The sequence below is a fragment of the Xyrauchen texanus genome, chromosome 5 (genome assembly GCF_025860055.1).
Source record: "Xyrauchen texanus isolate HMW12.3.18 chromosome 5, RBS_HiC_50CHRs, whole genome shotgun sequence".
Classification (NCBI taxonomy): Eukaryota; Metazoa; Chordata; class Actinopteri; order Cypriniformes; family Catostomidae; genus Xyrauchen; species Xyrauchen texanus.
This window is the reverse complement of record NC_068280.1, coordinates 53,910,720-53,926,227: the sequence shown is the minus strand read 5'-3', so window position 1 is coordinate 53,926,227 and position 15,508 is coordinate 53,910,720. Positions and strand designations below refer to the sequence as shown.

The 15,508-nt window shown below is 39.7% G+C and overlaps 1 protein-coding gene across 3 annotated transcripts in view; it reads right to left on the bottom strand.

Annotated features, from left to right (window-relative positions):
* Positions 1-1,409: 1,409 nt before the first annotated feature.
* LOC127643632 (immunoglobulin-like domain-containing receptor 1) overlaps positions 1,410-15,508 on the bottom strand; it is a 66,401-nt gene continuing 52,302 nt past the window's right edge. For 2 of the 3 annotated variants that reach the window (XM_052126424.1, XM_052126425.1), the window contains 4 exons: positions 12,075-12,245; positions 11,542-11,691; positions 10,766-10,885; positions 10,306-10,452 (listed from right to left, as the gene is read on the bottom strand). In XM_052126424.1, the coding sequence (XP_051982384.1) occupies positions 10,781-10,885; positions 11,542-11,691; positions 12,075-12,245 (426 nt within the window). In that variant the 3' untranslated portion in view covers positions 10,306-10,452; positions 10,766-10,780. Of the gene's footprint in view, positions 2,104-2,768; positions 3,476-4,850; positions 4,980-10,305; positions 10,453-10,765; positions 10,886-11,541; positions 11,692-12,074; positions 12,246-15,508 lie in introns of those variants that run through there. The other variant, XM_052126429.1, reaches the window with a different exon arrangement.

Genomic DNA, 15,508 nt, shown 5'->3' with positions numbered 1-15,508 from the left:
GCATGCGCAGTGCACAAAGAGAGCACGTGTCCATCTGTTGCGTATTATTGTCATCTACGACTAATATTTCTAACCGATGATTATGTTCTCGTTAGGGAAGGAATTATGGTGAAAGAGCTTGATGAAGGAGGTCTGAAACCCGTTGATATTGACTGCATTAATGGTACTATCAAAACTAATTGGCTTTGTAAAAATGAAAACAGCCTTTGGTTCCATATCCCTAGCAACATTTGTATGAAACTAGGGTGCATCAACCTCCTTCTTAGATGTTATTATGACCTAAAAACACTCCCTATCAAGTCATCAGATTTTCATCAACAGGTATTATTATATTGGAAATTGATTTACAAGCTCAATTTTAGCCCTCATAACATCCCGTTATGGAATTGTATGTGGTGTGTAGGAACAAATCTTTATTCAACAGTTGGTATGAGAGAGGAATATCTGTGATGCACCTTTTGGAAAATACAGGAATCATTGTACCTTTTGAGACTTTTTTTTTAAATGGTAAGATAAATGACCGAAAACAGAATGATATTGTTATCAAAGCAATCCCACAATCTATAATTCTTACAGTTTATGTCAAAGTAATGTAACTTCTTATCTTCCTAAACTCTTGCTGAATGGACGAGCTCTTACTAACCCTAATTACCAAACATCACCATCCAGAAAGCTTTTGTTAATTAATTATATCCATTTTCTTCAAAAACTAAAATTCAATTTTCCAATATTTTTCTAACGACGAGGTTAAGAAATCGAGAACAAAATATTTTAAATGTCCAATCGTACCAAAAACAAATGAAGTCCACTTTAAAACTCTTATTGGAATAAATCCTCCTGGAGAGTTCTTAAGATGCAGATTTGGATCATAACAGTTGCTCATTTTGTGATGAACAAACGACAGAACACTTATTTTATGAATGTACATGTGTTCATGCCTTCTGGGAAGATTTACATGATTGGTTATTTCCTAAATTTGACAATTTCTCTGAATTAACAACAGAAAATGTGATATTTGGTATATTTGCTAAAGAGAGAACGCACGACTTAGCAACTAACATAATTATTATTCTTGAGAAATTATTTTGACATAAAAGTAGATTCATTAAAACCCCCCTTTATGCTTGTCTGTTGTCTGGATAAGAAATGTTTGCCATTGTACCAGGTAATTTGTGTTTGTAATGTATCTTACTGGTCAATAAAAGTCAAAATAATATAAATGATTATGTTCTCGTTACAGGTAATACCCATAGTCTAGTCGAAATACAAAAACGTGTTGTGTAACACAACTGTCATTACTTATTTATAATGTTAAAGGAGAACTGACAAACTAGCTTTATTCAAATGTGGAAAAATTATAAAAATTCATGCAGATGCAAAATAAAAAGAAACAATTTATTAATGAGCAGATTATTCTTCATTTTCACAAAACAGAAATAGTCTTTCACCATTACGAACAACATTCTTATGCTGTTTAACAGAAAACACAGTAACTAGCACAAATAAATGTAAATACTAAAGACTACATTAACTTTGGCCTTAAATGCAGAAACACAGGAAGACATGATTATGTACAAAAGGCTAAAATCTGCTTGACCTGAGCATTCACAATACAACTGTAGACATAAACACACAATTCACACTGTATTTACAACTTCTCATATTTATGTTGCCAGAAACTGAAAAACATGGAGTTCATGACCGTCAGCAAGCTCGTCTTTACACTGAATAACACAATTATTAGCATTTCATCTGTCTGGGGGATTTTTGCTAAACAAACATCCTCTCTGGTTGCTGCAGGTACATTTAATAAAAAGGCTAAAATGAAATATACTGAAACAAAGATTAAAAACAAAACCTCGTTCTTTGATGGGATACATTTTCTAGAAGAATTTATTCAATCAAAATGTATAAACTGCTCTGCAAAAATAATAAACATAATAAATGGAGACTCCATGTTCGTGTAACAAATCCTTCAATAAAACTATTGTACTTCACTGCAGTCGATCGCACATCAATATTCAAGTTTCCAGTTTGCTTTGCTGGATTTCTGCTGGAATAATCTCAGATCACTATACTGGTGCCACTGCGGGAACTTTTATCCTGCAGGAAAGAGGACGGCGAGTTAACACAAACTAAATCACTTCAGTCACCCACAGGATGAACAACAGTGGAATAAATGATTGATGTGAATTACTCAAGAGGTAATGTTGTGTCTGTACAGCGAGGTCCAAAAGTCTGAGAGCATAAGTGAAAATTCTTCCATTTTCCCATTTAAATAATTTTCTTAAATAACAAATTATACTATAAGAAACATTTTAGTGAAAAGTTGAATTTGCAAATGTCATGCATCTTAATGCAGCATGCACATGAAGAAAAGCTGACGATCGTGTTCGGAGAATGTTCCAAAGAGCATCTTGTGTTTCAATGTGAGCATTTGATCACATGATCAATATTATTATTTATTTACTTGCATTTGATTATTCACTTAGAAAAAGTGCAGAATCTGAAGATTTAATTTTACATGAATCTCCTAAAAACATTTTTTTGTCCAGTTTTAAATTAAAAAAAAAGAAGTGATTTGTGATCTCGAACGTTTGGACCCAACTGCACATCTAGGCGTAGAGTTGGAATATCCCACGAGGTGGTGGTTATGTTAGTGTGATGTCACTGCTGAGATGCAACATTAAACGAACACAATTCTTGTAACTTGAGTTAGTTGTGAAAGAAAGACGAGATTTAGTACTTGAAGTAGTTCAGACTCTTACGGAGAAGCGTTCAGGCCGTCTGACTGGCTTCTTTCCAGGCTCGTACTCGATGTAACTCGGAGGATGATCGGACCACCCGCCGCCCCGCCCTCCTCGCACACCTCCTCGCCGGCTGTCCTCATCATTGGCCGAGCTCCAGGAACCGCGGCGAGGTAACGGCGAGTAATTGTCTCGCATAGGTGGCCCTCTGCGGTTGTCACCCAACAGATCTTCTCTGGATCGGGAGCGTGGCCGATATGCTTCCGCTCCAGTCCGGCTGCGGCTGTCCAGAACATCCTCTTGACTGTAGCTTCGTGGAATTCCCGGGCGTGGATAGCGGCGGTCATCGCGGCGAGGAGCGCCATAAGCGGACGAGCGGCTGGAGTGGGTCTGCGAGCGTACTTCACGTGGAACTCTGCGCAAGGCGGGGCCATCGTCCAGGCCTGAGAGCATGCTGGGAGGCCCGGCAGAGAACGGCACGTGCTGCAGCGTGTGTTGCGGCGGGGGTGGCAGGTGCTGCAGTGGGATAGCCTGCTGTGGCTGCGGCTGCAACTTGGGATTGATGTCCATGCCGCGCACCTGACTCTCCAGGTAATCCAGCATCTGATTGGTCCCATGAACGCTGCCGTTGCCATAGACACTAGGGGGCTGCATGTTGATGGGCATATGTGCCATCTGTGGGGGGGGCAGCGGAACGGGCGTCATGGCACCCTTGCCTGATGCTGAACCTGGTGGAAAGTGATGCCATTAGATGTTTGAAAAAAATTATATATTGAATAATTATTTTTTTACATTTTCTGAAACAAAATCTGAGAGTGGCATTTGCCCGTCTGGAAGTCCCCATCATAATGACAACATGTTTGATTGTATCGATACAGTCCACACCAAAAGAAGCGGTTTATGACAATCTGAAGAAATATATATGCAGCAGATAATGTGTCTTTTGTCATGTTTAATTCATGGCATCAATGCTAACACGCTATACTGTACATGAGCGTCTATAATTGCACTTTATGGCGGTCTTGCAATACTAAAACAACAATCTGCATCTCCAGGGGACTATTAATGACCTTGACTCTAGCCTCACAATCATGTGCTGACTTACATTTATATTGTTGTTGGCAAATACCTTGAACAAATACTTTTACAGGTAGTTAAAATGATCCAACAATTAAACTTGTGTCATAATTACCCGACCATATGCATTTCACTCTTCTGTGGAACACAAAAGCAGATGTTAGGCTGAATGTTAGTTCCAGTCACCATTCACTTTCATTCATCTTTTTTCCATACAATGAAAGTGAGTGTTCGTCTAATATCTCCTTTTAAGTTCCACGGATAAAAGAAAGCCACATGTGTGTTTGTAAAAACATGAAGGTAAGTGATGAAATAGTTGTAATTTTGGGGTCAACTGTTCCTTTAAGAGTGAGTCGATGCTCTCCAGTTTAAAGATGACAAAATGCCCAGAAAATTAAAAGATGAAATCCTGAAAGAGGGACCTTGCTACTAAATCAGTCACGTTTACTGACAATAGATAATAACATGTAGAAGACAGATAGATCATATGATATCATGTAATTATATATCATTAATAATGTCGTTTTTATTTTATGTAAATTGTTAGTTATGTAACTTGGCTTAGTTATTAAAATGAGGAAATCCCGGAACAGGTCAGATGGAGATGAGAGATGATGAAATAGTTGGAAGCGTTTCTCTGTTCCGGAAGCAACACGAAACATTTCTGCCGTTATTAAAGCAGCTGTAATATGAGCGATGTTGCCCGCTCACATGGTTGATTGTTTATCGTGTCGCTCACAATGCGCTTCACGTCCAGTAGATGCGGCGACAGTAACATTATTATGATTACTTGTTATTATTGAGAAATGAACGACATTCCGGTTTACAAGATGTTTTTATGCATTCTTTCATTTTGTACACAGCACCCCTGATCTGGCCAGACGTCCCCGGTTGGGAAACGCTGCTTTATACCATCAAATTAATTCCACATTACAAAATTAAACTGGGTTGTGAATGTGATTTCATGTTGACTTTAGTTGAGCAGGATTGAGTAATATAATTATAATCAGAGAGTTTGAGTCTAACCTGCATACAGCATCGGGTTCATCTGGTAAGAAGAGCTGTGGTTACTCATGGGAGCGTAAAGAGGCTGTCCGTTCAGCCACGGGGTCATGGCCTTCTGAGCGTCCTTCATCATCCTGTGCTGCATCACCGCTGAACACACCAATACAACATAACGTAATGAAACACATATGCTGAACAATTAGAAATAAATCAAACACTCGTGACAGATTCCACCACATTAGTACTACATTCAATGACAGACACAATAAGACTAGTGAACACTAGTGAGCTATTAACCCTACTGTCTACATAGGCAACATGTCATTGTACATATATTACTGTTCATGGAAAACAAGCGACACCACTTGATAAGTCAGTAAAAGTTACATTCATTATGTCCATTGACAAATACATTATTAATGATAACTTGTAAATATTTAAAGACAGATCTACCGTGAGCTCTGAGGTTGTTAATCGATGGTTTAAGCTTCTGTCAAACACATCAGTCCATGTTATTACAACTTCATTTATAAAGAAATCATGTTTAATAGCACAATTCCTGGTGAAGAACTACACTACCCATAATCCTCAAGAGAGCTCCACCAATCAGAGAATCCCTTCAAAAGAGCTCCGCCCACTGATACACTGTGAATGATGTAATCGAGTCGCTCTCTCTGCACTCTCAAAATACTTTTATATCTGTATTAGGGCTGTCGATTTAACGGGTTAATTCAGTGCGATTAATTTTTTATAAAATTTAGTGTTAAAATAATTAACGCAATTAATCGCACCATAATAAGGAAGATTCCTGAGAAGTGCTTGTAGTACCGCCTGTTTACTCCAGAGGGCAGTAAGTGAAACTTCAGCTGAGCAGAACCGCCAGCACTTCAAGACCCTGAAGTATGGGAAGAACGGCAGCCCGTTTGCCTGGCGAAGATGGCTGCTTGCTGAGGGAACCCGTGGCCAACACGAAGAAGTGCATAATTGAGCGGTTGGAAGTTCGGTATCTGGGGTTCCACTTGGGTCATGGACAGGTGCGGCCCCAGGTTAACAAAACCGCAGTGATCGCGGTCTGCCTGAGGCCCAAGACCAAAATGGAGGTAAGACAGTTTCTTGGGCTGGCTAACTACTACCGATGGTTTGTGTCTAGTTACTCTGATACTCTGATACTCTGCCCGCTGACTGCCTTACTAGAAAGGGGGCCCCGATCCGGTCCAGTGGACCCAGTCGTGCCAACAGGCTTTCCGAAAAGTAAAATCTGTGCTTTGTGGGGTGGGGGGTGGGGCGAACAGCACCATCGAGAAGGAGTGTCATGTGATCAAATGGGCAGTCCTCAACCTCCACTACTACGTTCTGGGACGGGCCTTCACCCTCTGTTCAGATCACACCGCACTCCAATGTCTCCACCGCATGAAAGATACCAACACGCGGATCACCCGGCACTTCAGCCGTTTAAATTCGAGGTGATTAGTGGCTGAGATTCTATCCAGAAATGGGGGGAGGCAGGCCTGAGTCAGCAGTGGAGATATGTTGGGATGGGGGCGTGGTCTTACACCTTCCAGGATGGCTCTGATTAATGCTCGGTCGCTAGTCAATAAGACGTTCATTTTAAATGACTTTTTCATTACCCATGCATTGGATTTTATGTGCATCACAGAAACTTGGATGAAGGTTGGTGATCTAAGTCCTTTTGCTGAGTTGATTCCGGCAAGCTGCACATTTTTTAATTTTCCCCGCTCTTCTGGCCGCGGGGGTGGTCTAGCGGTAATTCTAAAAAACAGTTTTAGTAGCTACTGTCAATCTGTACCGTCTACATCCTACAGTAGCTTTGAAGTACAGCTGTTGCGACTGGAATTTGACGATCCTGTTTTGTTAGCGCTGGTGTATCGCCCCCCCTCACCTAGTGAAAGATTTTATAAGTGAATTTACTGCTTTTTTAGGTGAATGTGTAACTAATTACAGCAATATTCCTCTGCTAGGGGATTTTAATATTCATGTATGCTGTCAGTCAAAGCCTCTAACAATGGAGTTTTTAAGTCTCATTGACTCGTTCAACATGGTTCAGTGGGTGAAAGATTCCACACATACTCATGGACATACTTTGGACCTGGTACTCTCTCATGGCGTTTCCATTAATGATGTTCAGGTTTTCAACACTCTGATCTCTGATCATATGCCTGTACTGTTTTCTATGTTCTCTCCTTCTACAAAATCGCACATTTCACCTACTGCAAAATGGACTTGTTCCTTTTCTCCCTGTTTCCATGATGAATTTATTAACACCTTCAATGAGGTGTGTTTGTCCCTGTCCCTGGAGTCACCCCTCCCTGACTTGGATGCTGAAGAACATCTGACTCTGTTTAATAGTGTATGTTCCGAGGTTTAAATAATACTGCTCCTTTAAAAGTTAAGAAGTCAAACTCCAACAAAGAACCATGGCTCAATGATACCATCCGCTCCCTGAGGCGTGCTTGTAGAAGAGATGAACGTAAATGGAAAAGTGATAAGCTACAGATCTCTTAAGAAATGCTGAAAAACTCCCTCAGTGCTTTTCAGAAAGCAATGTTATCTGCTAAATCTAAGTATTTTTCTAATTTAATTTTAAAAAACCATCATAGTTCAAAAGCCTTATTTTCTGTGTTAAATTCTGCTCTAAATCCTCCTAGAAATGTGGTTTCTAATCCCTCAGTATCATTATGTGAAGGTTTCTCAAGGTTTTTTTGTGAGAAGATCACCTCTCTAAGATCTCAGTTGCAGTCATCTGCTAATGTCTCACCTGAACCGGGTTGTTCTTCAGCCATATGGAGTGTCTTTGAACCAGTTTCTCTTCTATCTCTCAGAGAAATTGTTGATCATCTGAAACCTTCCTTCAGCTCTCTTGATGTTCTTTCCCCCCGTATCTTGAAACAAACTTTTGATTCGGTTGGAACATGTTTGGTGTCTTTTCTGAATAAATGCTTGAGCCACTATTACACCTCTTCTTAAGAAACCTTCACTTGATGATAGGGATTTTAATAATTTTCGACCTATTTCGACCCTTTCTTTTATTACAAAAGCATTGGAGAAAACAGTTCTCAAGCAACTCCAGTCTTATCTTAGCTCAAATCAAATTCTTGAAACTTTCCAGTCTGGTTTTAAGCCTCTGCACAGCACAGAGTCTGCTTTATTAAGGGTTTCTAATGATATACTGTTAGCGACTGACGTTGGTGACTCTGTGATCCTAATACTGTTAGACCTAACCTCGGCATTTGATACAGTTGATCATAAAACTCTTTTATTCCGACTAGAATATTTTGTTGGCATCCAGGGAACTGTCCTCAGTTGGTTTAGATCTTACCTAACAAATAGAAGTTTCTCCGTTAAATTGGGTAATTTTTCTTCATGCCAGCCAAACTCTCATGTGGAGTGCCGCAGGGGTCTATTCTCGCACCCATTCTTTTTTCCCTGTATTTACTTCCACTAGGCTCCATTTTCAGAAAGCATGGTGTATCATTTCACTGCTATGCAGATGATACACAAATTTATTTGCCTCTGAAACGCAACAAAGATACTGCACGGAAATCTCTTTTTGTATGCCTAGAAGAAGTAAAAATATGGTTCTCTCAAAATTTCTTATTTCTGAATGAATCCAAAACCGAGGTTATAGTCTTTGGCCCCCATGACAACTTTAATAGCAGTAACATTGATCTGGATTATCTTCATCCAACTTCATCTTGCATTAAGAACTTAGGTGTTCTCTGGGATCAGAACTTCAAATTTGATAAACAAATAAATGCGGTGATCAGTTCTTGTTTTTTCCAGCTACGTCTTCTCTCTAAGATTAAATCCTCTCTTTCTGAGAAAACCGTAGAGATTGCTATCCATGCGCTCATTACATCGCGGTTGGATTATTGCAACTCTCTTTACTATGGCATACCCAAAAACTCTATTGCTCGTCTCCAATTAGTACAGAATGCTGCAGCAAAGTTCCTCAAAATAAAACGTAAGTTCGATCATGTTTCACCTATTTTAAAATCACTGCATTGGCTACCTGTGAATCTTAGAATTGAGTTTAAAATTCTTCTCTTTGTTTTTAAATCCGTAAATAATCTGGCACCGAGTTATTTGTCTGAGCTACTCTGTCCACACAATCCCACACGAAACATGAGGTCTGGTGATCAGAGACTTTTGTTTGTCCCCAGATCACGGTTAAAGAATAGAGGGGACAGAGCCTCTCGGGTCGCTGGCCCTAGGCTGGCCCTAGGCTGGCCCTTCCGCTGGCCCTTCCGCTGGCCCTTCCGATTTACATCAGAGCGACTCAATCGCTAACTCTTTTTAAATCCTCTCTTAAAACTTTTTTTTTTTTCTCTAGCATTTAAAACACTGAGTTTTTTTTTTTTTTTTTGTCATGACTGTGTGGTTTGTCCTTGTTCCTTTGTGTACTGTTCAGCACTTTGGTCAGCCTTGTTTGCTGTTTTTAAATGTGCTATATAAATAAAAACAAACTTGAACTTGAAACTTGGTCACCTGGGAGGTCATTATCATTTACACCTGTCTCTCTTTATAGTGATGGTGGAGGGAGACCTGAAAAGGCCGCCAAGAGTATCAGCAGAAAGAGGAAGCAGAGAGAGAGTTACCTTGTGTGTGTGTGTGTGTGTGTGTGTGTGTGTGTGTGTGTGTGTGTGTGTGTGTGTGTGTGTGAGACACTAAAAATTAGTGTGAACTCTCAATTTACTTGCCCGTTTGTTTATTTGTTACCTTAAACCTTTTAGTTTAAGTTTTGGCTGACGCTAAAGGAGTAATAAAATGACTCCCGTTGACTGTTCTGCTGCCTCCCGACTCCCTCATTTGCCCTGAAACTACAAACTCCGTTACAAACCCATTCGCTTTCATTGTATGGACAAACAGAGCTGAAGTGGGCTTATAAAAATCTTAATTTCAGTTCTGTTGAAGAAGGAAAGACACATCTGGGATGGCTTAAAGGGGAGTAAATCATGAGAGAATCTTCATTTTTGTGTGAACTATCCCTTTAAGTACAACGTCTTGTATCTTTGTCTGATTTTCAAATACTTTTTGCTTCAAATCAAAGTTTGTAAAGTTGCGATTCACCTCAGAGCTGGTTGTTTTCATTTATGGTGCACAACTCTTTTATGAAATCACTACGGAAAAAATTAATGGAAAAAATACTTCCAAAACAAAGATGGCTAAAAAAAGTGGATGGGCACTGTTGCTATGAAAATACATTGAAGAAAGATACTGAGTACTTTGTTACTTTAAACCCATTTTCTCTCTACTTTTCAGCATTTAATAAAATATTTGTAATCAACATTTCTCTTGACTCATCTGCAATATTGGATTTATTCTTCCACTAACCCTAATCCCAATGCATTATGGGATTGCCTTCCGTATGAAGGACTCATGTAATGAGACGGGATCTTAGAAGCGATAGTGTTTGCATTAGTAGAGCGAGTGACACTAATGAGGGGTGTGTTTGTACCCTTCTCAGGGCAGCAGCAGGTATGCGGGCAGCATGGGCAACGCACGTAGCAGCAGCATTTCTGCGGGCAGCACTGACAGCAGCAGATACAGAAGAGGAGGATGAGGAGGAATAAGCCCATGACAATCAACAGCACCGTCAGCCAATCTAACAGACACAAACACAAAACACTCAACAAACCATAAAAATACACTCGAATGTGCACAAATGAAAATAAACTTGTGGAACCCCTCAGTTCATTTTCCAGAGAAGCCGTTCTCTGAGGAACATCAAATGCATCTCATCAGTGGTTCCTCCAGTAACTTTACTCTCAAGGCATTATGAGGCACATGAAAATATATTTGGATGTTCCTGGAGTCATCAATAGGATATTTGAGGTGCTTCTAAAGAGTGTCTAGATGTTCTTCAGAAGATCAAAACATCCCTGCAATGTTTACAAAGAAACCATCACAGAACTTACGGTACACGATCAGCTTCATCTCTTGATCTGAATCTCCAATTGTGTCTCCAGGTGCCTCAACAGAGCAGAAATACATCCCATTATCCCACCACATGACCTCATTGATGACCAGATCCGCCTCTGATAGACACAAAGTTAGCAGAACCACAAACGATATTTACAGATTACATCATGTCAAAACTACTGCAATTATTTACATTTCTGACATTAGAAAAATAACATTTGTCAAACTCATGATTGAAATTAAACTCTAACCCTAACCTCACATCGTTATGACATCATATAAAAATGATTAAAATGATAGCAGATATCAGTGAAACATGGCCGGCAGTTACACATTTTACTGTGAACATAAAGAGGTCAATAATAGAGTGATTTTGATGCATTTCTCTGTTATTTCCAGCAATCTGCGAATGGTTCATATTGGCATTATGAGCGTTTAGAAAGAGATAATTCAGTATTAGAACATGCCAGAAAGTTAACTGAATTAGATAAAGGACAAATAAACTGCAATTCACTGCTGATCATATGACATCCATTAATCACTGAAAGCAAAAGTATATTCATGAGGAATATCTTCTGTATACTGTACTATAAACTTTGGGAAACAGTCCATATAAATAAGCATTCATTCATTCATACGCTGGCTGTTAGTGTCACAGTGTTTTTATTATTTACAATAATGCATTTATCTGAAGTGACAGCACATTCAATACAATTGATCACTTGCAGGAATAATCATCCGTACTGATTTACTGGATATCAATTCAACTCACTGTTCTGGATGGAGATTTTACGTTCTCTGTACTCGGCACCCAGAATGGCCTCGTTGGATCCCAGTTTCTGAGCGACGGTTCGGACAGTTCGCTGCGAATCCATACAGTCATTGGCAGGATCTTGACCCAACTGAAGTGCAGACTGATACGCTACAGACAAACAACAACAAAAACACACACTTGAGACAGAGCTGGATATATTATGGGACTTGAATTGATTCAGTTACAGTCATAACGTCGATTATGAAATGACTTGAACATGTAGCTGTGAATTAACCATTTCATCCAATTCTATTCAACTCTAAAAACCCAAATAGTGAAGTGTTTGCCAATAAAATGACCAGAGCAAAATAGTCTAAACAATAGATCCCAGATATGATATTTTGTTCACAAACACTTTAAATGTAATGGAGTACACTGCAGCATCATAAGTGTTCAATTACTCCATACATCAAGAATGAACCTCCACATCACTTACAGACATCAATAAACTCACAGATACACTGAATGAAAACACTGTGTTGGATTCACACCTGTGGAGTAATATTCCAGAACCGGATCTTTGCAGAAGGATTTGAATTTCCAGGTGACGATGACATTCTGCTGTTGAGCTGATGTCGAATAATCGCAGCGTAATATGACCGATGCAAACAGAGTCGTGCGTTTCTCCAATTCAGACAGAGTGACCTGCATAGACACAACACCTGAGAAAGAGAGAGAAAATAACTCATCTTTAGGAGACCAAAACAGTTCATTCCACACAATGAGAGAGAAGTGTAAAATCTTCATGAATCTTCCTCTTTTCATTTCTCTTTTTCCCCTCACTGTAAACACTAAAGATGTCATTACTGGAAAATTTAAATTAAATGTAATTAAAAGTTGTTAAAAGTGGTCGCATCTGCAGCCCCCTCTCAAGTTTGGGCAAGTTTATTGAACTTTTGAATATTTCTGATTAAAAATGTTTTGTTGATTCACACATTGAACACAGAAAAACAAACATATATACACCGAAACAACAATTAACACCCACCATCATTCCTCCCCCTCCCAATTCCACCCTGGCCCCAACAACATCCCAGTGGTCATACATGATTATAGACACACATGCAAAAGCAACCTCAAATATCCGCCCCATTTCTCCACAAACAAGTTAAATTTCCCTAGTCTTCTAAATGACCCTTCTTCAAAGGCCACCCCCCTCCCCATCTCCGAGCACCACTCCTGAAATGAGGGCGCTCCAACCGACCTCCATCCCCTTAATCAAGACATTGGTTAGGACCCAACTCTTTATGTATCTATTCTCAATATCGATGACCACCCCATCACCACTCATACAGAGTCTGGGGCCCAATACATCACACATACAACTCTTTAACCAAATCTCCTGGATCTTAACACACACCCAAAAAACATGGGTGGTATCCCCATCTTCTGACTGGCATCGCCAGCAGGTGGGCATGTCTTTAAGACCAAGCCTATACAATCTAGAGGGGGTCCAATAGAATCCATGTAAAATCTTGAATTGCATAAGATGCACCCTTGAATCTCTAGATGCAGACTTGATGTTTTTTAGAATCCGAGTCCACACTCCCCTCCTCCAATACCAAGCAACCAGCATTGTGGATGACCAGGTCCCCCAGGTTATGGTTATAAACATGAGCCTCGTCTGAAGGGTCGAGGAGGAGGTGTTGCTACAATTTACAGTGAAGTTTTTGGTGTTACTCAGAGGACAGGATATAAATTATTAAATATATAAATAAAAAAGGTATAAATATAAAGTCTTTTGAAGTAATAATGCTTAATATGACACCGTCAGATATAGATACAAATAAAATAATCTCTGTCGTCCTTTACCCTTGCTACAGTTTAGAGATCACCCGGGCCTTATTCTCATTTCCTTGGGGAATTTGCACATTTTCTGTCAGATCTTGTAGTTACTGTGAATAGAGCTTTAATTGTTGGTGACTTCAACATTCACATAGATAATGTGACACATTGGGATTAGTGATGACATCTCAGATCATTACCTCGTCTCTTCTTTGCTGCGATCAGCTAATGTTACTCAATCTACACGTACACGTTCAGGTAGAACTATTCTTTCGACCACTAAAGATAGCCTCACTAATACTCTTCCAGATCTATCTCATATACTCAATAAACCCCAAAGCCCAGAAGAACTTGATGAAATAACAGAAAATATAAATACAGTCTTCTCTAGCACTCTTGATAGTTTCGTCCCCCTTCAATTAAAGGAAATAGCCCACACCATGGTACAATGATCACACTCTTGCTCTCAAGAATATAAAATTAGACGTATTTCTCGGTGCATGTAAAGATAGTGTCTGTAGCTACAGACAGGCACTAAAAGATGCCAGCTCAAAATACTTTAGCAAACTCATAGAAAATAACCACAACAATCCTGTGTTTATTCAGTACTGTGGCTAAATTTGTTAGGAAACACGCCAGCGGAGCCCTTTGTCTGGCCTGCCGGCCGCGGAAACGCAGAAGGAAAAGGGGAAAAAGAGCCGGCGTTCTAATCGGAGTAAGACATCGCGCAAATCGACCCCCGTTACCCAGAATACTACTGGCAAATGTTCAGTCTCTGGACAACAAGCTCTGCGAGCTGAGAGCGCGGATCTCTTTCCAACGAGAGACGAGGGACTGCTGTGTTATCTGCCTTACAGAAACCTGGATGTCTGCGGAGATTCCAGACTCGGCCATCGACCCCGCGGGGTCCTCCGTGCACCGAGCGGACAGAGCGAAAGACCTCTCCGGTAAAAGCAGAGGTGGTGGTGTGTGTTTTATGATCAACAAATCATGGTGTGATCAGAGGAACGTACATTTCATCAAGTCTTTCTGCTCTCCTGATCTGGAATATCTCATGCTTCTGTGTCGACCATTCTGGCTACCGAGGGAATTCACAGCGGTCGCTTTATTTTTATTGTATGTGTATTCTCTATTGTGTGTATTGTTTACTGTACATTGTATATTATTATGTTGAGTAAGTATGTGTATATCTGATATGTAAATTGTGTTGTGTATGTTGTTTACTGTAATTGGTATATGTCTCGTCACTGTCATGACTGCTGTGTTGCTCAGAACTGCACACAAGAATTTCACCTACTGTTGCACTTGTGTACATGTGACAATAAAGTGATTTGATTTGATATCCCCATTCAAATCTCCTGTTTATGTCGAAAATACTAGAAAAGGTAGTGTCCACCCAAATATGTTCATTTCTACAGAGAAATAGAATATATGAAGAATTTAATTCAGGATTTAGGCCTCATCACAGTACAGAGACTGCACTTATCAGAGTTACACATGACTCTTATCATCTGATCGCGGCTGCATTTCTCTTCTAGTAGTTTTAGATCTTAGTGCTGCATTCGACACGATAGATCACGACATTCTCTTGAATAGGCTGGAGAATTATGTTGGAATTTGTGGAGTGGCATTAGCATGGTTTAGGTCATATTTAGCAGACCGCTACCACTTTGTCTATGTAAATGAGGAATTGTCAAACCAAACAAAAGTAAAGTATGGAGTGCCACAGGGATCAGTTTTAGGGCCTCTGCTTTTCTCCATGTATATGCTTCCCCTGGGAGATATTATCAGGAATCGTGGAATATGTTTCCACTGCTATGCTGACGATACACAACTTTATATTTCTTCAAAACTTGATGAGATTTCACAATTCTCAAAATTAGCAGAGTGTATCAATTAAATAAAAGATTGGATGGCCAGAAATTTCCTTCAACTCAATTCTGACAAAACAGAGGTTCTAATTATTGGACCTAAAACCTCTAAAAATAAGCCGCTAAAATATAATTTGACTCTAGATGGATGTTGTTACATCATCTTCAACAGTGAAGAACTTAGGTGTTATATTTGATACCAATCTGTCCTTTGAAAATCAAATTACCAGTGTTTGTAGAACAGCATTCTTCCACCTCAGAAATATTGC